Source organism: Oenanthe melanoleuca, chromosome 7 (assembly GCF_029582105.1).
Source record: "Oenanthe melanoleuca isolate GR-GAL-2019-014 chromosome 7, OMel1.0, whole genome shotgun sequence".
In the NCBI taxonomy this organism is placed as follows: domain Eukaryota; kingdom Metazoa; phylum Chordata; class Aves; order Passeriformes; family Muscicapidae; genus Oenanthe; species Oenanthe melanoleuca.
The window spans coordinates 30,591,475-30,618,182 of NC_079341.1; the positions used below are offsets into that span (position 1 = coordinate 30,591,475).

The window sequence follows — 26,708 nt, forward strand, 5'->3', positions numbered from 1 at the left end:
CAGCTCATTTTTTTACAGAATTACATTTTTCCAAGTTTGTTCTTTGTTGAGGCTTTGCTTTTTTGTTTTTAATGTGGCCACACATAACTGAGTACTGTAGAATCAAAAGAGTACAAAATCAGTAAATATCAGCTTGAGATGCCTTGAACTGTCCCTCTCCCAATTATTGACACACCCCAGTAAGCCAGAGCATAATAAAGATGTCAAACAGATGCCTGCAGGCTGGGAGAGGGTTTGTGAGGTGGGTTTGGATATCCTCTTGGCCAGTCTCTTCACTGGGGACTTCTGTGCATTGTGGCCACAGAGGGTGGTTTTTCCATTGTGCAGTGCTGCAGCACGAGCCTTTTATGGCTGTTTCAGTGGGGAAAAGTATGTGAATATCCTTCACCACTTGCCCCTTTTTATGGTCATTGGCATACATCCCCTTGGACTAAATCGGGTGAAAATGTTGTTGGTTCTGTGTTGCTATTCAACATACCACAATTTCCAAATGTTTCCTACCATCAAAATGAATTAGTGGAGGACACTGCTCATTCAGGCTTTTGTTCTGCTTATTTTTGGAAACATTTTCCTTCCTGTTTCATTCCCTTAATTGTTGTTCATCTTTGACATCTAAAAAGCTGAAGAGACATCTGTCAAATGGTGAGCAGCTAGTTAGATGTGGGCTGTATTGCAGTCACATAATGGAAAAAAAAATCTATGAAAATTGGAACATGGAATAAAAAATACACCATGCAGCTGTATTGGAAAGCTCATTTGGGGGAGCTTAAATACTGAATACTTCAAGTCTCACATGCTTAGACTGGGTTTAGCTGGTAGAGAGTCCACAGATGGAAATGTTTTGCTAGGACTTCGTGCCACTCTCAAAACACTTCCCTTCAGAATGCAAGAGCTGTAGCACCCACAAATACTCCCCTGTATTTGTGTTTATGCTTGTCAGGACTTGTTATTTTATTTTATTGATAATGGAGATTGCATTTAGCTCCTTGTGAGGAGACACACATCAGAGCAAACCAGTGCTGGACAAAAATGCTGAAAGAGTAAAAAATCCAAAGAAAATGTACCCAGGTACAGCAGGTAACAGCTGGTGCTTACATTCTAAGGGATCTTGGAAGGGAAGCTGCCAAATCCCCAGAGACCTCTCTTGGCTTTCATTCCCTCCCCAGCTCCATAGGAGGGTGGAATTGATGTGGTCAGCCCAAGCTGTGCTGCAGACTTGGGTTCTGCCTGCACTCCTTGCTCCGTGGTAAGGTGAGGGGTGACAACAATCCCTACAGGCTGTGTCAGCAAGAGGCGAGTTCAGAAGGGTGCTGGGCTTGGTGTCAGCAGTGGCAGCTGACAAATTGGGATGTTTCCCAGTTACTTGCTCAACTAACTTGGAAGAAAGTGTGCTTTGAGCCTGCCTGCAGCTGAGTGTTGGTGCCAGTGTTAGTCCCTGAGCTCTGAGCTTCCCTCCTGCAGCTCCTGCTGAGCTGTGCCCACCACAGTGGGCAGCTGATCCCACTGAACAGGGAGAAAGCAGGAACTGTTTGGTGCTACCTCCAGTACTGATCCCATGGCTGGAAGGAAAACAGCAGCTCCCAGTCCTGGGGGGAACAGGAGAGGGGAATATCCCTGGCTGCTCTGTTACTTGAATTAATTATGCTCTCACATTGCATAACCTGGCCCCACACGCCAGGCCACAGGAATGTGTTTTTGTGTGCTGCTCCTGGGCAGTTCCTGGTCCTGGATAAACACAGCCAGAAGTGCAGGGATGCTGCTGTCACAGCTCCTCTCGGTGGCAGCACACCAGCACAGGCAAACTCTGTGCAAACACTGTGAGAAGCATCTACACAAGTCTGTGAATTCCAGGGATAATCTCTGTTCAAGGAGCTTCCTTAGCTCTTTGACTGCTTAGGAAAAATGTGTTGTCAGGTTGGGAACAAACATTCCTGGTTTGCATATTATTAAGGCTTAATAGATGGAACTGGATAACCTTCAGCTAGATGAGCTTTAAAGTTCCCTTCCACCCCAAACTATTCTATTAATCCTTGTCCCGTGGCCTAGCATCTCCCTGAGCTGGCCCACAAAAAAGGATGCCAGAAATACCTTCACTTTTTCCCAGGCAGCTGGGATTGCAGAAATGCAGGTGGTGTTGGCAGTGGTGAGCACCTCTGTGGTACATTCCCAGCTGCAGGGGTACCTACAGCTGAACTTGCCCACATCTGAGGAGCTTCTTGTCTGGGATCTCTGCTTCAGGTCCATTTCTGGAACGTCATTAGGGAGCTTCTTTTGAGGCTCTCTCTCCACCATGGTTGGATGATGCTTATTTATGGTCTGCCTACTACAGCAAGTAAAATGGAATAAATCAGCAGCAAATGTTAGTCTGGTGATTTTTTAATGACAATCAAGATTCAAAGAAATCTGTCTTTTAGCTAAAAGTGAACATTATCATTTCCCATGCCTACCTGGTGTGTGGGCCCTGGCTGGGGGTTCAGGATCGCAGCTCATGTGATCCTGACAGAGTCTTTGATAGCTCCCTTCTCTGCTGAACAATATGGCCAGATTCAAAGCATCTGCTCAGTGTCACAGTCACTTTCAGGGATTAACTTGCAATTCTGAGCTTGGCCAGGCTTTAATAAGTGTCAGTTTGCAGCCTCATTCTGGCCAGTCCTTTCCTTGTGTGAGCACTGGGGCTCCTTCCTCACGTCCTGTGCACAACAAAGAGCCCTTGGCAGGGCTGAGGGCTGCTGTGATCACCAGGCAGGTTATTATGTTGGCCAGTGCCAAGTTTCAGGTGATTAGTCCAAGTGCTTTTGAGCTGTTGCAGCTTTTGAATAGTCCACCTTCACTTAGCCTAGCTGGAAGTACACTTGCCATCTCATAGCTGGAAAAAATTAACTGGCACTGACATTTAATAAAGCAAACTCATACAGAAACTGTTCCCTGTGAGGGTGGCTGGCCCGAGCAGTGTCACAGGAGATGGATGAGCAGTTATTTTCTCTGCTATTGTCATGTACCCCACAGAGTCTCCTTGATGCCTGCTGGCTTTACCACCATTTCTGAGAATCATTTTTTCCTGCACTTTTTCAAGTAGCACAAGTATTTCTGTTATTATCTTGTATTTACCTGCTGATACTAGCAATTCTTTGAAGCATCTGTGGTAGCTGAAAACTCTCTGCAATTGGTTTAAACTAATCTGATAAGAGTATGATTAACTTGTTTAACCATTTTCCTTTTCAGATGTATGTACTTGGAAGCATCCTCAGAGCATTCCAGAGTTCCAGAAGAAAGTGTGAAACTTCATTAACTGAGTGTTTAACCTTCCTTTGTGTATGGTCACATCTGTGCTCCTGTTTACACTCAGCATTTTAACAGAACTATTTAATGTTTGAGCTGGGTGTTGGTTTGAGTGTCCTGCATACTTTCAGTGGTTTAGGACTTTGGTGTGGCAAAGGTTCAGGAGTTCAGCCACTACCCTGTCCCTTCTCCTCAGTTTTCTGCAGCACTGGGCTACAAACAAGCTGCTGGACTGCACAGCCCTGGGGAGCAGCACTTCTTGTAGTTCTCAAGTGTCATTCTCAAAACTAGAAATGGGACTGAAGTGGAAATAAAGCCCTCAGGGGTGAGCAGTATCAAGAAAACTAAGAAACCCATGAAATGTCTAATGTTGCTGGTTCAGGCCCTGGCTTTGTGATTCTGAGGCTGAGGATGCCTGACAAGCACTGTTAATCAATGAGGAAGTATCAGCTCCACAGCTCTCTCCATGGAACTGGTGTGAGAGAAGAAACATGATGGGAAAAGCAAAAGTGTAAGACATTAAGGTCTTGTGCAGGAAGACAGGGTTTTGGGGTGGCATTTGGTATTTAAAAATCCACCTGTGCAGAGAACAATGAGTGCTCCTACACTTTGCAGTCCTTCTGGAGTCCTTGCTGAATGGTCCTCTGAAACAGCTCCTTTGTCACCTTACAGCTGAGTGACATCATCCTGTGACAGCAAGGCACAAGCAGAATCAGCACTGGTAGCACCACTTGGCATACAAATACTATACAAATACAAACCTAATTGATCCAAAAGATGGGAAAACAAGCAATAGCAGCAGAGTAAATTTCATTTTACCAAAAGGAATCCTGTATTGAGGCATGTTCTCTTTCCATATGGGTACTGCCAGGTCAGGGAAACCACAGGGGGGTCTCTTCCAACACAAATCTGTGGGAGTTGGCTTTTACTGGAGATCCTTAAGGACCTCGGCAAGTCAGAGATGATGGTAAATACAGTTTTGACAGCACTGTGTCTCCACTGTATATCCCTCACTGATCAGCCAAACTGTACATCTACTCTCATATCTGTAGTCTATTGTTATGCACTAGAAATGGGCATTCTAGCTACTTACCTACTTACCACAGTCTTATTTCAAACTCTACAGTAGTCTGTCCTATCTTTTATTCACCTGTGATGAATAGAAGAAACATTACTGGTTCTCTGTTGTGCAAACTGACCTGGAATACATAAAATAAGGAGAAAATGGCTATAGCCAGAGAATCCAGTTTAATAGGCTGCTATACAGGAAGACTTTGTTCTATGATACATTCTGGAAATAGTTTTCAAATGTTACTTACAGATACTGTATAAAATAGATACCAGTTTTATTGATTATACATCAAGAATCTTCGATCATTTAGCCTGCTATTAAGTAATATATAAGATGTGTGGTGGAAAGTGAGCAACACTTTACAGGACAATCTAAATCTAATAAATAGATCTGTATCTCACCACGAGATTGAGCTACTGCTGTGCCTTTGTCAGACTACAGAGCAACCACAACGTCACACACGCTGGTACAGCTGCATATGGTAAAATAGGAGATGAAAATCCCATTCCTTGAGCAGCTCCTCTTCCCTGCATGATTTTTTGGCTTTGGTCTGTACAGTAATACTGTGTGTGCTTCTTGGGTCCATGCAAAGCTATGAACTGTGTCTCATTAAGAAAAAATAGACTTTAAATTGAAGAGGCATCGTTTCAGTTAATTTGGGGTTGAAATGCAGTATCTCTGATCACAGAAAGAGCTGTACCTGCTCTTTTTGGGTGTCTATTTCAACAAGAGGGTGGAAGTAGCTACTTCAGTGTTTTAAGCAACACAGCTCTTGGTGTCCAGACTCTATGTAAGATACTCTTAGTCGAAGAGGTCAGCAAGGATTGTACTCCTGTTACAGCATGTGTTTGGGAAAATACAGGCCAGGGGAAAAAAATTCCAAAACTCAAATCTGAAACTGGCACTTCTTTACCCACAGGCTTACCACACCATCGAGAACACTTTCACTCTGGAATATACAACATGGCAGCTGGGTTCAAACTGAAAACTGCATGTTTTCTATTGTCACAGGAATCAATAGCATACTGGAAATAAATAAGGAAAATAAAAAAACCAAACCATATCGCTGCTGTTTGGCTGAATCGCAAGCAGTGTGCACAATATGCCAGATTTACAGAGAGATTTCCCATTCAAACAAACTTCAACAGAAACAGACCACGGGGAAGCAAACTGCATATTGAGGAAAATACCATTGGCACCACTTGCCAAGGATGCTGTGGTTTCACAGTCCTTGCAGGGAGAGGGCAGCACCTTCACTCGAACATCTCGTAGTGGCGCGTTTGCCTCACCCTGGGCACCATATCGATGAGCAGCCTGCAGGGAGAGCACAGAGCATCAGGCACAGCCCCTGAACTGAATACACAAACAGCCATGATTAAAAAAGAGCTCAGGCAGCATAACAGCTTTTACAGTTTTCCAGAGCAGTTAGTTTTACAGTGGAAATTGTGATTATACTGACCTATTTAAGAGTGGTACTCACAGTTAAAATGTTAATTGGATTTTCCAAGTTGGAAAAAATAAAAAACAAACCCACAGATTCCAGCTGAGGGCTGACTGCAGCCTGGCCAAGGCTGCTTCTCAAAGGGCATAATTCCAGCTAAGATGCTCCATCTCCCACTTTCTCTTATGGCAGATAAGCCATAAGGGATAAAGTGCAAAATTTGGGTTAGATTCCATGCAGTCAAGGGAAATAGTGGGAGCAATGAAGTGCATGGCAGAGCTTAATTTGATTTTTTTATTCTGTTTCTAGTGTGAATCAAGAAAGCATCTTAAAATTCAAGAGAAACAGCATCTGAAACGTGAGCAGAAACCTGCAGTTCAGAAGTAGCCAAAGAAAGGGCTGGGACAGAAATCAATAGCAAGATCTCTCTCTAAACTTGGGCATCTTTCCTTTTATCCAGACTTCCTTTGGCAAAGCAGTGCTCAGAAATGAGCCATAAATGCAAGGAGGACTGCTTTTATCCTTTGTGGTTATTTTTCTGTATTTCAAGTATACAAAAATCTAAAATTATTCCAAATTCTTTTTAAGTCCTGGTTGCTTTCCAGCTGATGTTGGGAGGGACACAGCCTTTTATAACCTTTTCCACACACTCTGCTCCAGATTTGGCTGCTAGTCTAAAAAATTCCAGAGACTTATTTTAGTGGAATTACCTAAACTCTTAAAGTCTGTGACCTCCTAGCTGTCAGGGCCAGTCCCTCTGCTGGACACAGGGCCCTGCCTGCTCCCAGGAGATACTCACTTGATTCCATAGGCAGATATTGTAAGTCCAATTAACACTCCTATACTGCCATCCAGGTACCAGACAGAAGAATTGTGTTTAAACACTTCTGCACTAAGAAGGATGGAAAATCCCATTATTCCACCTACAAGAGAGTTGAAACCTAGAAGGGGAGAAAAAATAATTACAGGATGAATGACAAACCTGTCAAACACCCTCTTTTGGAGTTTTTATCCCATTCCATATATTTATTTACATGTTTGGTACCACTGCTTAGAGCTGGAGATATTGCTGAAGACATACAGGATAATCCTAGCCATATTTTTCCATTTATGCTTTAGTTATACCACAGCAGCTTCTTATCTATTTACAATTTTAATGAACATCCTTTTAGATTCCTTTTTTTTTAAACCCTTTCTATTTTTCTCCAAGACAGTCCCTTCAAAATTCTCACAGAGCTTTCAGAAAAATAAATGCCCTTTTTTATTCAACTCCTGTTTGATTGATTATTGATTCAGGGTTTTTTAAGTCATTCCTTGTGTTCTGTTTTTTTTAGCTCCAAGTTCCCTTTTTATTACTTTTTTCCAGAGTAACCCAAAAGATAACCCTGTTGTTCTACACAAAAAAAGTCACTGAGAATGCATTAATTTGGTAGATCTGTACACTATTTAACCTAGATACCAAATGAAATATCAAACTTGAAATATTCTATATTTCTTGGTGAGTCAGCTGTAGCCAGCTGCTGCTTACATGACTTAGCCAGGTTTTTGCAATTCCCTATGACTGGCAACAGTGATTCACCTGACACTTGTTCCTGAGTGTTTCCTTTCATCCACACCTCTCACATCCAGTCTTTGTCTATTTATTCATTTATACTGCTAGCACATGTTGATATTGTGTATATTGTGTCTATAAAGAATATAAAATATAACTTAATAATTAGAAATTTAAACCAGTGTTACTTCCCCTGCTCCAGTTTAATTCGGAATCCATCAGCATGATATGCAAAAGAATAAAACATTTTCATGCCATTATTGGCTGATGGTTCCAAATTATTTAAAAGCTACTTGCAAAGGAAATTGTTTTCCCTTCCTGACTCTCATGCAGCCAAACCTTTTTTTGCTGATGTGGCAGGAAATCATGTAATGGCTGCAGGTATTAACCCAGACACTGTTTTAAGTGTAAGGCCAGCACAGGAAAAAACAGGTGGCTAAATCTGGGTAGGAAACAGGTACCTAAAACCTACAGGAAAGTTGGCTGACATCACTGACTGTCACAGAGTTGTCCTCTGAGATGTCACAAAATTCAGGGCAAGAAATGGTTATTTTTATTATCCAAAAGGCCAAGAGCTTTTGCTATAAACAAACTGTACAAATGACATTTTGCCTCATTAGGATTCATACATCTAGGCTTTAAGCCCTACTCTAAAACAAAATTATTCCAAAAAACAATTGTTAATAGAGGTCGACATGTATAAAAGAGAAATTGCTGTTGTGAAAATAAACCTTATTTTTAGGAAGAAAAATTCATGTTCCTTTTACTCAAAACAGTTTGTTGGTCTGGAGCCAGGGATCACAGGAGGTAAATTAGCAGGAAACAGAAAACACTAAAATAGATATGCAAGGGACTGCTAAATCTGTCTCAGCTGCTGAATCACATTGTCTCTTCTGGTCGTTAATAAATCAAGTACATATGTAAATGTATCTTGTGAAAGCAGATATTTAACCACACATGTTAAGATCAGCCTCCTACATTTTCTAAAGTAGTTCTAAAGGGGAGAAGAGAGATAAAAACCAGGCTGAGGTAATTGTATATTTTTTTCCCTATTTTTTTTAATCAAAGAATGAGCAGTCTCCAGCTCAGAAGCAGTATCATTAGCATGAGGATGTAATTATGGGGAAAGAGATTTCTCTGTCATACAGGAGAACAATTCAGACCTGGAGTTATTTAGGAATTTTCAGTTAATATTTTGGCTGAATAAACTGCTCTGTTTCAAAACTAAGCTACATTTTTTTACAGGGAACATTCCTCATTTGCCTGCCTAGGCAGAGTTCTGAAATGGTCAACATGTCCCACTTCCAGCCTGGCACTGAAGGAACTGGGCTGCAGTTCCCAGAATCCTTTTTGCAGGTTGGAGATATTTTTGTTTTAAAATGCCTAGAGGGTCACAGCCTATTGGAAAGAATAAGATCTCTGAGCTGGAGGTCTGTTGGGAGAGAATCCCAAATACAGGAAGGCAGTAGCTGAGTTGTAACTCCCTCACTGCTAATCTGATGCCTTTTTTGCTTCTTTCAGATTTAAAATATAGATACTCATGAAGAATTTATTAGTTGGATGATAGATATACTCATAATACGTGTTATCACACACATCAAGAAAAAATTTAAGTATGTTTAGTTTGCTTAAAATAAAGCAAATTTTATGTATCTCTAGAGTAAGCTGAAAATTTAATTTCCTTTAAGTGAAATCTTTAGCAAAGAGTAACATAATTTAGGTACCACGACCGATGAATCATGAACACCCCACAGTGTCTATTACTGAATATTTCAAACTGCCCTGGCAGACAAAAACTGGGAGAGATTTGTAGGGAGTTGCCATCACTATGACCTCACCTGTTTGAAGAGCAGATCCTTGGGATTTCTGAGGATTCAGAAGCTTGAGCTCTATCAGTAAGAGGAATATCCAGGCCTACTTTTACAGCATGGTTTTAAACCTACCTTTAAACCCAGAAACAGTCAGGTGCTGCACTCCTCAGCTGATGCAGTGATGGCAGTGAGGAGTTCCAAGGATGCAGTGCAGGAGATCCATCCTGTGCCAAACCCAGGCAGGGCCAGAGGAGGGCAGGGCAGGGAAGGGTTTTGTTTCACACCTGCCCTGCTCCAGCAGCTCTGCTGAGTGGCAGGGAAAGCACTGTGGTGACAAATGACACCAAAGAGGGTACCTGTGGATGCTGGTGATGATCTCTGCTCAAGGCAGGATTTGTTTCTGCAGCAGACTTTGCTTCATTTGAACTTTCAGGATTTTAGCAAGCACAGGCAGTGAGGATGGAGGTGACATAATATCACCCTGCTGCAAACCTCTGACTAATACACCTCTAACCCATTATCTGATCTCCCTCTAACTCTCTATTATTGCTTACTATGCACATATTCACTGTTTGGCTTCCAGTAGACATTCCCATTTCAGCTGAGCTATCTGTGCTAGAGGCCAGTGGTACCACAGCCTGTTCTTGGGTTTGGGTTTTTTTCAGTGGCTGACTTATTTCAATGCTCTTTCACAGCTGTCATCATGCAGGGTCCCTAGAAGAGTCTATAAAAGCAGCAGGATCAATCACACAGGATCAATCAACACTCACCATCAGTTATCAGTGCTCTGCTTGTAAGGACCTTTCCCAGCATAAATTTGATTACTGCCAAAACGGTGCAAAGGATTCCACTTAGAACAGATACACTATACAGAAAATCATCCTGAAAAAAAAAACCATAAAAAGAAAAAGAAAAAAAAGTCAGACATCAGTATGTCTTCTGGTCTTGTCCCACCTATTAAATGAAAAATACTGCTAATTACTGTGAAATTATTTGTGCTACTTGGAAACACAATCTGAGATCAAGATTTCCTACCTTATGACTTCCCCAATAGCTGGTGCTTATTTTGCTTGTATTGCCACCTGCAATTGTTTTTGCAGCCATAATCAATGGCTGTTCCAATCCACAAATTGTGAATTGACCCAGCCTCCTCAGAGTCAGGAGGTTATATTTACCTGTGAGGCTGACTGCAGACTGCCAGGTCATCCAATGCCTAATGCCAGCAGTAATGAAATCCCTACAGGCAAGTGGAAGGCTTGAAAATAGAATCCCACTTACCAGACCAATATTGATTCTTAGTGTAAGAAATAACCATTTAATGTTGTTTCTGATTCTGGGCTTGCTATGATTTTGTTTCATTTCCTTTTTCAAAAGTCTGGTTCAAGCTACATCCATTGTGGCGGTGATGTGCAAAGTAAGGTTTAGCTCTTTCACAGAAAATATATTTTTTCATGAATTTCCATTTCACAGAAACATTCCCATTGCTTAATTTGCACTTGAAACATGGGAGAGAGCTGTGTGTCAGTGCAGGGCAAAGAGGAGTTAGTCATTACTGATTAACACTCATCAGGAGCCCTCCACCCCTTGCTGCTGACTGGTTTGTGTTTGGTTGGGCTGGGAGGACACTCCTGGGTGCTACAATAAGGTGCCTAAAGGGAATCCTTGTGCCTTCTTCCCCCTGAGGTACATCAGCCCAGGGCTGCAGAAAAACCCAAGGCTCTCAGCCTGCCACATAACTACAGAGCTGAGAGTTAGATTCATTTATTACTCTTGATAGAAGCTTGAATTTAAGCTGTTGGAACACCAGTACAAATAAAGGAAATAGCAAGAATTCTTTTTTAATTTGTATCTGCAGGTCTAAGTGGGCCAGTGCCACTGGGACCCTGTTCCTGATTAAAACATTCCAGCAAAAGTCCCTGTTGGTACCAAACATTGTCATGATGATTCATCATCAGCTCCATCTCCATTGTTATTGTTTTAGCAGCAATTTGAAACCCAAAGAAATCAAAAAATGGGTTTGAAAGCTCCTTAGGAAAATACTGGGAATTAGGTTACTGGTATAATGTACTCATATCCCTAAATAAATCATTCAATATTTTTATACAATTTTGTAAATCATATAATTTTGAAAGTCTACTTCACTCACTCTCAATCATGAGCTCATTCTCTCTGGACCTGGTACAATGTTAACAATATTAAGACAAAATGCACTGAGGGAAAGAGAGTAAAATAGAAGCAACGGAAACACAGAACTCTAGTACTGGGTAAAGGTAGGATAAAAAGCATTTGTAAAGTTATTTTGACAGAACAACTGGAAAAAATCCAGGTAATTTCCAAGTGCTAGAGAAGGACTGAGGAAATAGTGGCAATATTTGGTTGCTTTCAGTCTAACAAGGAAAGCTGGGGGCTCTCAGAAGGTCTGAAATAACAACAAAACTTCTAAAGTCTTCTAAAGCTTTGCCAAAGACACTGAAAATTTGAGACCCTTGTCAAAACTATGCCTCTAATTTTTATGCATCTTTCTCAAAAATGTGTGTTTTCAGTGTCCAAAGACTTCATTTTGATAGCCTAAAAAGTTCTGATTGATTGATCTAATCTCATCTCATACTTTACCTAGTATTTAATATACAGCACAAGTATAAGGCTTCAGAATGACCTGAAGTAGAATGTTTGCTGCACCAACATTTCTCTTGTGTCTAACTTGGACTCATTGCTCAATGACTGCCTGAGACTCTTTGTTTCCCCATCACCCTACAGACCCTCCCAAGATTCTGATTCCTCCCAGGCATCTCTCCCTCTTATCTTTGCCTTTCCTTTCAGGGAAGCACAGGCTTTGTCAGCAGCACAGAGCTGAACACTGCAGGTCCACCAGAGGTGACAGAATAAATCCCTTTTCTATTGACAGTTGTGTCACTGTCAGCCTTGGGATGACAAAATGCAGTTTTCCTATACCTGTGATATCCTTGGGAATGCACTGGAAAACCATTACAAATTGACATAGTGTAGAAAAAAATCTATGGATCACGATACGAGGTGTTTTGAAAATAATTTGAAAGAGGTTAAAAATTCCAGTTATTGATTCAGAATCCTGAAAATGCTATTCCTTATCCCCTGTGCTATCATACCAGGTTTCATCCTCTTCATGGCACTTTATTTAGAGCTTTTTCACTTTTTTTTTTTTTTTTTCTTGTCATGGCATGCCACAGATTTTTGAGGCGATTTCAGGGTTTTCCCTGCACATGTTACTAAATCACAGTACGTGGAAATGCATCTTGCTATTCGTTCTGCTTATACAGTCGTGATCAAAATGAGTCTAGCTACTCAACTGGAAACCAAGAATGACCTAAATGTGATACAGATTTCTGAATGAAGTCATGAATTGCTGAACAGGTTTTTATAGAGGATACATATTCAGGATCTAGAAATTGTACCTAAGTTTGCAGTTTGGGATTTTTTTTTTTCACCAAATCACACAGGACAAGCCTATTTTGTTGCCCATACTAATCTGATAACCACTGCTAAAGCAGAACACCCAACAAATCAAAGCTTCTTCGTTATCACTGAAAGAAAGGGAAGAAATTAAAGAGCCCTGCTCTGAATGCAGACACCTTAGGCTGTGCAGGACAAGGATATTCCCAGTTTTATCCCTAACCAATACCCAAAGCAGCGGCTCCTGCTGCGTGCAGCTCCGGGCAGGAGCCACCGGGAGGCGGCAATCCCGCAAGAACCGAGAGTGGCTGGGAGGAACAAGAGGAAAAAATATTTTAAACACTTTTTTTTTTTTCAGTACTTCCCTGTGCTGTCTGGGTGTCCAGGCACCCCAGAGCTGGAAGAAGAAGAGTAAGGCTATTTGCTGCTACCAATAATCTTTTGCGGGTGTAGCAGATGAGCCCAAAGTGAGGATGCCCAGCAGCGCGGACAGCCTGGCTGTTCCCTGAGCAAGTGAGCATGAAAGAGAAAAGAAACAACTCAAAACACTGCCTTGGCACTATTTTTCTGCCATGAAGGTTTAGGACAGCAGGATTCAATGAATTAGCTGGGAGAAGGCTGCTGTGAGCCAAGTGCTGGGCTGGAGCAGAGATGTCCAGCCCTGGACACGCGAGTGCCAAACGCTGCAGTGCCCTGGGCTGCAGAGGGTTAAACACGGCACCCCGTGAAAGGATTCCCATCAAACCAACTCATCCTTTGGAGAGACGAAGGAAAGCAAAGCCGTAATGGAGGTCTAAATTAATAAAACAAGCCTGGCCATCTGGCACCGTGTCCCTCCGGATCTTGCCGCAGCCCTGCCCTCTCCGCAGCCCCTGCCTTCCCATCTGACAGTCATTAGGAGCACATCTAGCCAGGCTCACGTGTCCTCGGTGCTATTCTAATTAAAGCAGCAGCAAATTGTGGCAGATGATAAAAATTTAAATTCTGATCATTTCCATATGATAAAGGCCTCCTAGTGTGGTAAATAAAGCGCCTTCCTTTTCATCATATTCCCTCACTGCTGCTACACTGTACATGAGACCCTAATTAAAGAACACCTATATCTGATTAGGTGGCTTCATGTATAGAGCAGCACTGTACATAAAGCAAGGTGCCCATCCTGGGTTACCTTCTCATTACACAGAACTTTATAGCTACAACGTCCCTACTTAACATTTATTTTATGCCAGGTTTTTTACTGTGGTTTTATGCTTTCTTTCCCAGAAGAAAGCTTTCCTAGGAATAAAATCTTTTCCTTTTCTACCATTCCTAAGAAAGGAATAATAGAAGTCAGCAGGCAGCTTTCCTCCACTTTATCCAAATGCATTGTCCCCAGCTGTGGAGCTGAGAAGAGGGGGTTGCAAAATTGCCCCAACAGTTCTGTCCCTGCTTTCAAGGATTTCACCAAAAGCAGTAGTAATCTTACAGCTTAAGAAAAATTATGTTGGTTTTTATGTTGCAACTTTGATGTCTTTCTGAATCTATTGTAGAAAGGAAAAAAAAAAAAAAATCTTACAATGGATTCTTCAGTGCTTGGCTTATTAAGTAGAAATATTTTAACCCAACTCTCAGCCTAATAACTAAATTACAGCTGATTTGTGTTCCTAATTTTTCCCTAGAATGCATTCTGCTAATTCTGACCCTAAAACTTTGCCCTGATTTCATATATTATTTCTACCATCACCTCTCTGCCCACTCCCCTTTAGTTACAGTCCTTCCACTTCTGAGATGTAAAAACCTTCTCATTTCACCTGCATTGTACAGTGTACATTGGACAGAGCCAAAAGAGTCACTGGTATGGGAGGAAGCTCCATCCTTCCTTGGTCACCCATTCTACTGCAATCCCAGAACAAGCTGCTTCTCCCACCCCAGCAGCTGCAGGCTTCCTTCCACTCCTCTGCCCTCCCCTTGGCTTCCTCTCTGAACCAGCCAGAAGTTCCTCCACACTCCTGCAGGAGCTGGGAATTACTGGTACTGTCTTTTTCATGCCATTTTTTCCCTTTCCAGAGAACCTGGTGTCTCAGAGTGTTTTGCCTCTGCTCTGCTGAGCCTGGCTCCTCTTGGCTGAGGAGGTAGGGATGTGTTTCTGGAATGCTACAGATGGTGTTGGCAGGAGCGAAGTCATGGCTGGCCCAAACTGAACTGAGTTTATGTTGTTAAATATTAATTTTGCCCATCTCTGCAACTCACCATCTGTCTCCTGGATCCCAGCAATGACCCTTATTCAGTCCAGGTGATTGGTGACTGTCCTCCCCAGCACTGCCAGGTTCTGCTCCCACCCTGCTTCCCCATCCCTACCTGCACATGCTCCTCCAGCTTCCCCAGCAGCTGCCATGTCATCTGGGCACACTGGGATCACTAAAAGCCCCTCTGAAGAGCATATTAGTCAAAAAGGACTCCCTCTTCTTCCCCTGAAGGATTATGTTAAAATACAGAGAGCAACAGAGATGTTTTTAATAAAAACACTCAAAAAAAAAAAAAAAAAAAAAAAAAAAAGGAAGTCCAAATCTCTATTACACTTTCTCCCAAGTAATAAATGGTTTATGAATCTCTATCACACTTTCTCCCAAGTAATAAATGGTTTATGTAATCAGTCTAAAGGGAGCTCCTGTGAAGTCAGAGGGTCTCTCTCACTAGTAAACTTCAAAAGGGATGAGTTTTAATTGCACTTCACTGTCAGAAAACAAACCAACAGCCCAGTCTCTGACTCAAGCAGGAGACAGTCTCTTCACATAGAGATACAAAGATCTATTATTAGTACCAAAAAAAAAAAATCTTATGAATGTTTAAACTTGTCTTTAGTGTGACAAAGCAATTCCACAGCCCAGAATGCTTTTTCAAGAAACAGACAACAAAGACAGGGTGTGCTGAATGCCATGGCAAGGCACAGGGGCTGGGAACCAAGGGACTGGAGCCTGCAATGAACTCTCTTAGGTGACCTTAGGACTCCTTAACTATTAAGTCAGTCATGTTTCCCATTCTCCCAGAATTCATCCACATTGTTTTAACACCAAAGTTATGGAACATAAACTAAAACTGTATTTGGCCACCCTCAGAAGAGCGAGACTGGTTTTTCTGATGAGCAGGGAGCTGAGACCAGCAATGCATCCCACATCACCCACCAAGTGGGGTGCAGCCACCAGCTTTTCTTTCTTATCACCATGTGGTAAAATCTGGAAATGAGGCTTTCCACTTGAGCAAAGAATGATTTGCCCTATCTTCAATTCAATATCCACCTGCAATTCTCAATCACCTGCAAGAAGCACATGTATTTCAGGCCAAACTCCAAGCCATACATAGAAATAACAATTATAAATTAGGATTCTAATGTATAATTAATGTATATGATACTTTGATTTGAAATGGCAAGCAATAAATTATATATGATGTTTAGAAATATATAGGGAAACATGTATAAGAACATATATGTATATAATCATCAGTGTTATTTGTTATGTTGTAACTGACCTATAATTCAACTGCTGACATTGTTTAATATATTTTTATGGTATATTTATTTTAAACCATTAAACTGATAAATCAATTAGAACTTACAAAGCTACACTGTGCCACCCCTGCCTTCCTTTTTCAGCTGTAATCAATAACATGCAATAGAATAACATATGGCCCAATTTTTCAAGAGATTTCATTTCCAAAAGCATTGGAGGCACCACATGAGGTGGGTTGCATGTCCTTCATACACAAACTGATTGCATCTTTCCTCCTTTGTTCTGCAGGAAATGTCACAAATATGGCATGATGCTTGCTTACTCTTGCAAAAAAAGTGTCCTTTGCCATACTAATGAGGACAAATGCCAAACTGCATTGACATTACATGTGTTATACTATTACCCAGGGAAATGCAAGCAGTAACTGAATAGTAAATGGATATTGATTTACAACCCCAGGTGAAATTAAAACAGTCTTTCTCAGAGTGGTTGGGTTGGGTATTTTGAGCCTTCTTTAAGAAACAAGAAAAGGTTTGCAAATTCTTTGTGGCAATAGTCAAAATAAAGCACATCATTCACATCTAAATTATATTTGTGCTACCCAAGAATATCTAGTAATTGACATGATGAAGGTAAAAGGGCAAATGATGAAGGGTTTTTTATCACAGAGCTGGCAAGCACTAACAGCAGCAAATGCAAACACAAAACGAGGCTCAAAATCTATACTCAAGGATTTTTAGATTCCTTTAGATTCAATATATTAATAAAATATCAAAAATCACTAAAATTTACACAGAAATCCAAGCATGATGTCATCAACAGTATGCAAAGTCACTATTCCTTCTTATTTGTAGTGAAATGTGTGTGTACCAAGTCCTTAGGGACAGCACTGGCTGTGGATATTGCTTTCTGAAACATCAATAAAGGAATGGTAATTCCTTCCCCTACTGGGAATTATCTTATTATGGCTAACACAGGTTGGAGAACAAATGCTGAAAGTAACAATAAGGGAAATATTCTGAGTCTCATAGCCAGAGGAAAAAGAAGCTCAGTAAATAATATCTGAGCCAACAAGAAATGATTCTATTTTAGGTTCAACACACATCATTGCAGGAAAAAAAACCCAGCTTAAATTACATGATCTGAGAAATATTCATTTAAAATTAACCTGAAGGGTAAGCAAAAATGAAGACTTTCTTTTCCAAATGTCAATTACTGATTATCTTTTTAATTCAGGTGTATTGAACAAGAGCTAAAATTATCAGAAACTTTTATTCCAAACACTCCAGAAAGAAGAGCAGCTGGGCCTGTATCATCTAACACTGGAACAAAGGAAAAAAAGAAAAAGAGGGAGGGAGAACAAAAAGTCAAATATCTGGATGATGAAAAATATTTCTTTAGGGATCAATGAAACTGAAGTAATAACTGCAGCATGTCATGTTGAAGCAGACTGATACAGAATAAATATTCCCAGCTAAATAAAAAAACTCCCAGCTATATAAAAAATAGGACAAGAACATAGAAAGAACTGGAATTTGCAGCTGTAATGTTCCCACACATTAATGGAACATGTTTCTTTCCTGTATAAAACTTGCTCTCTTTGGGTTTTGTAATCATTCCATATTTTTTTTGAGTTTGATAGTGTCACTGAAAAATCTTGGGAAGGGCTGGGGGCAGTTTGTGGTCTGTAAATTACACAGGAATCTCTGTACAGGAATCTTACCTGAAAACCAAAGCATTCTAGAGTAGGAGAGAAACAGCAAGATTTCCTTCCAAACCAACATGTTCCAAGGCAAGTGGAAGATGTCATCACATCTCTAAATTCTCAAAATGAGGAAGCCTTAATTAAAAATATTTTCAGGCAAGTGAGAATGGAGGTCACGGCTCGATAAACGACTGGCATGTACATGTTGGTGCAGGCAGAAACTGTCTCCACTCCCAAACCCAAATTTGCCTCCAAAGGAAAAGAAAGCATCTCTACAAATCCAAGGTGAGGCTAGAAGACAAATCCCCTCTGGAATTGACATGAAAACTCTATTCTCCTCATTTACTCCTCTCTCCAAGAATCAGAGACCCATCATATGTTTTTAATGCTCACGAAATAATGTAAAAATCTTCCAAGATGCGTGAGAAAAGAAGATTAATTCCATTTCTTACTGCATATATTCAATACTGGCATTTTCCAGCTCTCTTGGGCAAACAGATCCCTTCAGTTGCAATATTTCTCCTACATCTACATTATCATCAACCCTGAAAGTCATGACTTCATTAAATAAATCATTTCAAAACATACACGATTCTATGGATCATTGTTGAAGAACACTGCTCTGCATCAAAAATACCAAAAACATTGGCTCAAGGGATTGAGTTTTGTACTCTGAGGATTAATACATATCTCAGTGACTTAGAAATTAACTTTCCCCCATAGTTAAGAGATGCATAATTAATAAAAATACACAATTATATACGAAGTGTATAATTAATTGTCTGGCCAACTCTCCTGACACAGAATATCATTTTTCAGGCCAGGCTTCTTTTTAATTACAATATAAATATAAAGTTCTGTGCAAAGGGAAAACCCTAAGTTTTCCTAATAATGACAATTTCTGGACTTGCTGCTAACTGCAGGAGATGAAATCTACAGCCAAAGTTCTCTAAAAGTATCAATTCAGTGCTAAACAGTAATTTGCAAAAATGAACATATTGCATAAATCCCTGGTGACCCTTATCCTTTGAATTCTGTGGGCTCTCCAGGCTTCCTCATCTAAAGATGGAGATAAAATTTAAAGGAAGGTATGAAGAAAGTCACTGAAGAAGAAATTTGGGCCTTTTGGGCCAGTAGGGCTGTGGTTGCTGTTGGATGTAGGAAACATACACACTATCAAAGTCAAAGTTCCAGACAAACTCTTATCATTAAACTCATCCAAGCTATGTTAAACTAATTAATCTACCTAGTCATTCATATCCTGCCTTACAGGCAATGCCAAAGCTAACTACAGTCCTTGGCATATCATGCTAGGGAACCGAAAGGAGAAATACACTTTCTTTCACTTTCCTTCTTTCTCATTCTTTCAATCTTTATCTTTTTCTTTTTCTTTCTTTCTCGCTCTTTCGTTCTTCCTTCCTTCCTCTTTCTTGTTCTTTCGCTGTTTCTTTCTACTTCTTTCTCTCTCATTCTTTCATTCATTCTCTCTCCTTTTTATCTCATTCTTTCGTTCTCTCTCTCTTTTTCTTTCTCTCATTCTTTCATTGTTTCTCTCACCTTCATTCTCTCTTGTTCTTTCATTTGTTCTCTCTCTTTCTCTCTCATTCTTTTGTTCTCTCTCCCTTTTTCTCTCTCATTCTTTCATTCGCTCTCTCTTCCTTTCTCTCTTGTTCCCTCATTCCTCCTCTCTTGCTCTTCCTTTCTCTCTCGTTCTTCCTTTCTTTCTCATTCCCTCGTCCCTTCACTCCTTCTCTTCCATTCTTTCTCGATCTCTCGTCCCTTCAATCCTTCTCTTCCTTTCTTTCTCGTTCCGTCATCCCTTCAATCCTCCTCTGCCTTTCTTTCTCATTCCCTCATCCCTTCTCTTTCTCTTCCTTTCTTACTTGTTTCCCTCGTTCCTGGACTCCACCTCGTCCTTTCTTTCTCGTTCCCTCGTTCTTGCACTCCTCCTCTTCCTTTCGATCCCGTTCCCTCATTCCTCCCTGCACTCCTCCTTTTCCCCTCTTTCTCATTCCCTTGTTCTTTCTCATTCTTTTTCTTTCTCATTCTTTCACTCTTTCTTTCTTTTTCTTTCTTTCTTTCTTTCTTTCTTTCATTCTTTCTTTTTCTTTCTCATTCTTTCTTTCTCGTTCTTTCTTTCTTTATTACTTACTTACTTTCTTTTAAGTTCTTTCTTGTTCTTTCTTTCTTTTTTTCCTTCTTTTTTTAGTCTGCTTAGATGCTGATGATATGTCCTGGGAAGGTGCAGCTTTGTTGGGAACACAATCCATCAACAAAGACACAAACAACTGAGAAGAATGACTATTTCTGCTTGGAGCAGCTAAGGGAGCTACAAGCAACTTGAAAATTAGCCTCACTTTCAGGCACAGCTAGGGCAACTGGAAAGGTTTCTATTCCACAACATCCCGTTCCCTGTTCCCCCAATTATTTTTAACGTTGGCAAGCCTTAGGCATTATATCTCACTGGCCATGACTTGCAGCAGTGATGCTGTCCTCTGAGCCTTCCCATTTTTCACTGTTATTCTGAGTTTTCACAGAGATATCTCACCTGTCACACAACCCTTGCTGGATCAGTTTCCCACAGGGAAATGGGCTGAAAGGCTTTGAAATTAAAATCCTTGCCATGTCATTTAAGAGACACTGAACAGAAGTGCCATCTCTTTTCATCCCATGCTCCAACCTACATCCAGGCAGAATTACCAGGTATGAAAATCCTGTGTGCATATGGCATTTACCCTGCCACCAGTTATCCTGTGCCTTCCCAGATATGTCCTTCAAACTGTTGGTAGTACTTGAGTCCTAAATGAGTGAGAATGGTCACAGCAGGAAGATTATCCAGCAGATACTGGGTCAAATGTAAGCAGTATACATTCTAAATTCTTCCTACTTGACACAGATTTAGCACATGAAACTAAATCCAAGGCAGCCTGCACAAAAGTCTGTAAAAATCATTCTTATAGCACACTGAAAATGTAATGGGATGCTTTCTTCAGGGATGCCTTTCCATAGCTCTGATTTAATTTTTTTTCTCTATTTTTGCATTTAAAAACTTTAAAAATGAGGAAGTACAATATGCCTGCAAATCGTAAAAAGCATTCACAATCCAAATATGAGATGTTTCTCCCCATGTCAGAAATAGAGCCCTCTCCAGCACACAAAACTTGTAATGATGAAACAGTGAGATATAGATGAAACAACTTTTAATATTTTGTTCCTACACATAGAATTATTAGAGCATTTGCCCACAATGGATTAGACTGAGATATCCAAGTCAATCTGGTATACACTACCAGAAATTCACCAAATCGAGTGTTTTAATTATGGTTGTACCCTTCCTTTTCCCTTCTCCTTCACTGAGTCAGGACCATGCATTTCATTTTCTCACTAAACAGAATTCAAACTGCAGCCAGTTTGCACAGTTTGGGTAAGTTAAATTGCCCCTTAGCTGACCATCACAGCAGGGTGTCCCCTCACCCTTACCTGCCTCCTCTTCAGCCTCACTGGCACATGCCCTGCGCTTTCTCCCCAACCCAGTTCTGTCAAAATGTTTTGGTTGGGTTTAAATGAAAGTGTTTAAGCTAACCCAGATCATTTTGACAGAACCAGGCTGGTGAACTCCATGTGCTGTAATGCTGGGAAAGCTGAGGAGGCAGTAAATTATGAAGACTGGAAAAGAGGGCAAGTAAAATGCAAAGAGAATGAGAATCACCTGCAGTCAAACAATGCACCTGGCTGAAATTCAGTAATGTGCTAACTCAGGGGCTGTGCTGCTCATCTTCACCCAGATTTCCATAAATACTGAAAAAAAAGACTTCTGGAATTGCCCAGCTTCTTGCAAGTTTCCATGAGAACACAGGACCCAGTAGCTCATCTGCACTGCTGACCGTGGGTAACAGATGGAATTCCATTTTGACTTTTTTATTTTCCAGCTCTGCCTAAATCTCCTGGTTGAAAGGAAGGAGTTGGTTTCTGTGTGGTGCTGTGTTGAGAATGGCACTTGGCAGGGTGAATCCTCGATGTGAAAGGCTGAACTCACAACCAGACCAAACTTCACAGACAAACTTCACAGAGGCTGAAGACAAAGCTCTGAGTCAGGTTGTGCACACAACAACTGAACTGAAGCCTCGTTTTATCTGAGCTCATTAGGAAGAGTCTTGTGGGAGTGGAACCACTGCCAAATGGTTTTCCCAGGAAGCAGCTTGTTAAGATGAGTAAAAGTTAATAGGCAGTACTGAAAGGGAGCAAGCAGGACAGGCCAGAGAAGAGCTAAAAGGCCACTGGAGAGCTGCTCTACAGGCCAGGTAGGAGCTGCTTTCCCAGCTAAAAGAAAGCAGAGAGCAGGAGAATACCCTTTGTGATGCTCCAAGTGAGTCAGCCTAAAAGCCAGCATTCTCCCCTCACCTGTTTCATCCCTGCCACATGTACATGGCTCTGGAGTTGGAGGCAAGAGCTGGAAGACATTAAAATATAATCCAAAAATATTTTTTTTCCAACCTGAAAATAAAATACTGAAGCCATTGGAGCAGTAAACTGTGGAAACATTATTCTCCTAAAATTCTAGTACATTCATTCAGCCCAGAGAGGCCTCCTCTCTGTAAGTGAACTCCCACAGTCCTGTGTAAAAGATTTAAGTGGTTACACTGAGAGAGATTTGGGCTCAAACCTATAAAAACCCATAATTAAAATTCAGAAGTAGACTAGAATCCATCACATAAGTAAAAAATATTGCAGGAAGACCAGGACCAGGCAGGAAATTAAACTGCTAGAGCTTCACAGAGTTCAGTGGTGCTGTTGAAAGGAGACACTGGAATTTCTCCACTGGTAGGGCAGGAAATAAAGAGAACAGTTAGAAGAACAGGAATCAACTTACCACTTCTGGAAGCACCCTCTTCGCAAGATCGTGGATGGCTTTGATCACAATACATATAGATGACAGGAGGAATATGACACCCAAGATAACACAAGCCCTGGGGGAAGAAAATAGAGAAAAATACAAAGAAATTTTAAGAAAATATCTGAAGTTGCCAACTCTTCCAGGGTAACAGAAGGTGACGGAATATTAATAATAAAAAAATGTCTTAAGGAGCTAATGATAGAGGCTTAAATTAAAGAACAGAATGAAACATCAAGTCCCTCTCCCTTTCTTAAAACCTGGATTATGTATGAGATGATGATATTTCTTTCTCTGATGTTTCAGAAAGACCAGCCATTTCTGCTCCTGATGATTTATCACAGAGTCCTCTAGAGAAGGACTATTTCTTTGTGTTTGTTTGTTTTGCTAGGATCTTTAACAAGCCAGCAGAGATATTTAGTAAATGTGGTCAGTAAAATAACAGAACCTGGAACAGCTGTTTCCTCCCCTTCTCTCCCCAACCAGGTGTGACATAACTCAGGAACTGGCCCACAAAAGCTGGCTGACTTGCCTAAGGCCACTTGCTGAGCCAGTGACAGCTTGACATAAGATATGAGAACTTCCTGCAAGGATATGCTGACATTTCATCTGAAAGCCATTCTGAGAGACCAGCTTTTTCTACCACCCCAACAGGTTTAAACCAACACAGCACCAAATCTGTGAGCTGGAAACTGTGGATCACATTTCCTGTGGCAATACACACTGTTAGATGCCAGTTGAATGCACCATCCCTTTCTCTCAGCACATCTTTTATTCCCTGCACACTTCTGAGGCAGACAGGCAAACATTCCCTAAGGGGAATGCCCTGACCACTGGCTGGATTTTGCTCCCACATAAGTCAGAGAGTTTGGAGTTATTTCTGTGAACTTGCCAACCACCCAAGTCTAACAGCAAATATTTTGCGTATTTTTCAGCAGATACGCAACGACTTCAGCAACCTTGATCTGTTTCTCTTATTCTCCAGCTCAGTTTTACTGTGGCAAAAGAATTCCCATCCACCTACTTACCCAGAAATAGCTAAAGTAGATAGAAGAAAAGGAAGACGATAACAACAGTGACAAGGGTATTAATAGCAGACAGAAATGGAGTCTGAGGTTTAAATCAGCATTCAGCAGTCATATTTAGGAAGCTTAACTTCTCTTTTATATGCTGGTTTTTGGAAGCCACAGCCATGCAAAATTCATGAGTATGGTACTTTAAGCAAAAAAATACATGGTTTTTGTCTTCTTGAGCATATTTATTTATTTGCAAAACCACTAAAACACAACACTGAACAGTGTCTTCTTTTAATCTCATTTGCTAGAAAGAAATAATTTCAAACTAGACTGCAAATCCTGTGAAATTCAGCTACAAATGTAAAAATAACAAACCTCCAAAAATTAATCTGAGAAACTGTAGTACATAATAAACAAGTTTCAGTTGGTTATTGTAAGCATGCTCTACTTTCAGTGTGCTAGACCACAAAAATTTTAATACAAGCCAGCTCACTTCCATCTGCTAACAATCACTGCTGTGTAACTAAAGAGTGTTTCCAACTGCACACGAAGGATGTTAGTGCCAAGGTGCTTGGCAAATGCAGTTTCATTAATAACATTCAATCAAATTAGATGAGCAAACTGCCATTTCTAAACAGGTTTAAATCAACTCAGGAGTACCCATAAAAAAAGTGAAAGAGGAGTGATACAGAAGTGAGGGTTGACTGATAACACAGACAAGAATTTTAAGACTGCCCTGATAGCTTCATCCTAACCCTTGGCTCACATCTCCAGCACCTATTGAAGATCATGTCCTTATTTTACAGACATTTCTACCTGAGTTAGTGTCAGAGGTTCCCACTAAGTATCTACTAAATCATTATAGTTATAATTTATTTCTAAAGCAAAATAATTGATTGCTACAAGTTTGACAGGCAACAGAAAAGCTCTAATGAAGAATGCATGAATCTGGAATCTCCTCCAGTCCCATGTAATATATTGCTTCTAAAAAGAAGGAGAAAATTTAGTCAAAACTTTTTAAAACATAGTGGAAAAGCTTTATCTGGTTTTGAGAAAAAATAAGCTTTCTGGAATCTTTCAGAATGCAGTATAGCTTGAAGAATAAAAGACTAATGTAGAAAGGACAAGGTGAGGGCACCTCTCTGATATTCAGGCAACAACCAAGTTTTAACCCAACTGCAGCTCAAACTTCCAAAGTTTTTGTTTGGTTTTTTTTTTTTCTTAGAGCAATCACATTTGCTGTAGGTGTTGGTAGCTGATCATGATCCGCCCAAGATACTTCTTGATGTATTTTTGATGCAGTATATTTATGTGAAAATCCAGAAGACCATATGAAATGTAATTCATTGTATTAGAAATTACCTCATCAGTTTTGTCAAATTTTCAGTATTATTTTGTCACAGATTAAACACTCTGTTAAATTGGTTGTACTGCAGCCTCAGACACTAAGAGTGAAATTATTTAGACTCTCAAAACCATCAAAGACAGTCTTGGAGCTTTGGTTACTGCTAGTTCATTTCTAGTGGAATTCAGACACCTGTATGAATTCTAAAAACTAAAGCTAGATTCTGGAAGTGCTACATCTTGGCAATTTTCAAGAGACATTTTCTTGAAAGCAGTATTACAACCCACATACAATCCATTTATATTTATACAGCCCTATAAATACCCATTTTGTATTACAGCAGCCCTTGATATTTGCAGTCACACCCATCAGAAACAGATCAGTGTAACTGCGTTATAGCACACACAGCTGCCACCTCACCTCTTCCATCACATATTCCCTGTGTGGAGCTCTAATAGACACAATTCCTCATTTTGATGACAAATTCTCACAACTCATAAGGAAACCAGAAAAGGAAATCAATCACTGTAAGCTCCTGATATTCTTTTCCTTAATCAAAAATTTGTTGCTTTGCATAAGTCAATGGCTTTGAAGCAGGTAGCTATAAAAAGTACTGAGATTCAGAAGCTGCCATCTCCACAAACTGTCAATTTTCAAGATGCCATTAGTAAGTTAGCACTTTCCCCCCTCACTTTATCATAAAATTAATTTCCTAAGGAGAGTAAGTCCAATGATCCAATTCATTTGCATTTAGCAGATGCAGCAGAATAGCCTCCAAATTCATGGATTTAGCCTTAATTCTATTTTATAGTTTGCAATTCTTTGTTTTAATTCCCTACATGTAGTGATAAGACTAAAATTCTGTAATGCTGCCAACACTGAATTAGAGATTAATCTCACTCAGATTTCTATGGTGATCTTCTACATAATGAAGCAATTTTACCTTTAGCATGTCTTGCCACACTAAGCACTCTTTCCATGAGTTGACCCCTTTCAGATAAAGAGGCTGCCCTCAAGGTAAGCAGCAGTCAGATTGATGTAAAACTGCAGGTTTAGATTCTCAGCTACTTGTTTGGTAATGCTTTATAAAAAATACATCTATAATAGTAATGAAAATTATAAATATATGCTCTGCTATAAACTACCTCAAAAGTGATCTGGGAAAAGCTACACAAGGGTGACTGGAAATTGAGTTTTTCTAATATCAACTGACTGCTATGAAATAGCCAAAGAAGAGTTTTTCCCTTCTTAATTATCATTCCATTCTCTTTTTGGCAAGTCTACAGCAACACAGTACCAGCAAGGGTTTGCAATGAAGCCCTTGGTAATTACTCAAGTCAATCTGCTCTCATGCAGCAAAGGTGGTACAAGAGAATTAAGGATTCAGAAAAAATTAGTGATGCATATGAATACAATTTGCAGAAATGTGTTAACTTTCTCCAAGCAGCTCAGAGGCAGTAGTTTCAGGGCAGTGGGGAGGGGAAAGACTTTCATGCACTTGGTAGTTTGTCTGTTACAGCCTGGAAATTATTTTACTACCATGCTACAAGTTCATTAAAATAATGCCTGAAATGTGATGACACCATATGGAATAAAACAAGTTTGTCAGTAGCAGTCTAATTACTTCCCAATTTTGTTAGCATATGATACAATTAAAATGCAATATTTAAAACCAAACT

General features: G+C 40.3%; 1 protein-coding gene across 2 annotated transcripts in view; it reads right to left on the reverse strand.

The window, feature by feature from the left end:
• Window positions 1-929: 929 nt before the first annotated feature.
• Window positions 930-26,708, reverse strand: part of TMEM163 (transmembrane protein 163) — an 87,936-nt gene continuing 62,157 nt past the window's right edge. Inside the window, exons 5-8 of one of the 2 annotated variants that reach the window (XM_056496022.1) lie at window positions 22,648-22,744; window positions 9,926-10,037; window positions 6,592-6,733; window positions 930-5,665 (exon numbers count right to left, since the gene is read on the reverse strand). In XM_056496022.1, coding sequence (XP_056351997.1) covers window positions 5,605-5,665; window positions 6,592-6,733; window positions 9,926-10,037; window positions 22,648-22,744 — 412 coding nt within the window. In that variant the 3' untranslated portion in view covers window positions 930-5,604. The remainder of the gene's footprint in view (window positions 5,666-6,591; window positions 6,734-9,925; window positions 10,038-22,647; window positions 22,745-26,708) is intronic. The other variant, XM_056496023.1, reaches the window with a different exon arrangement.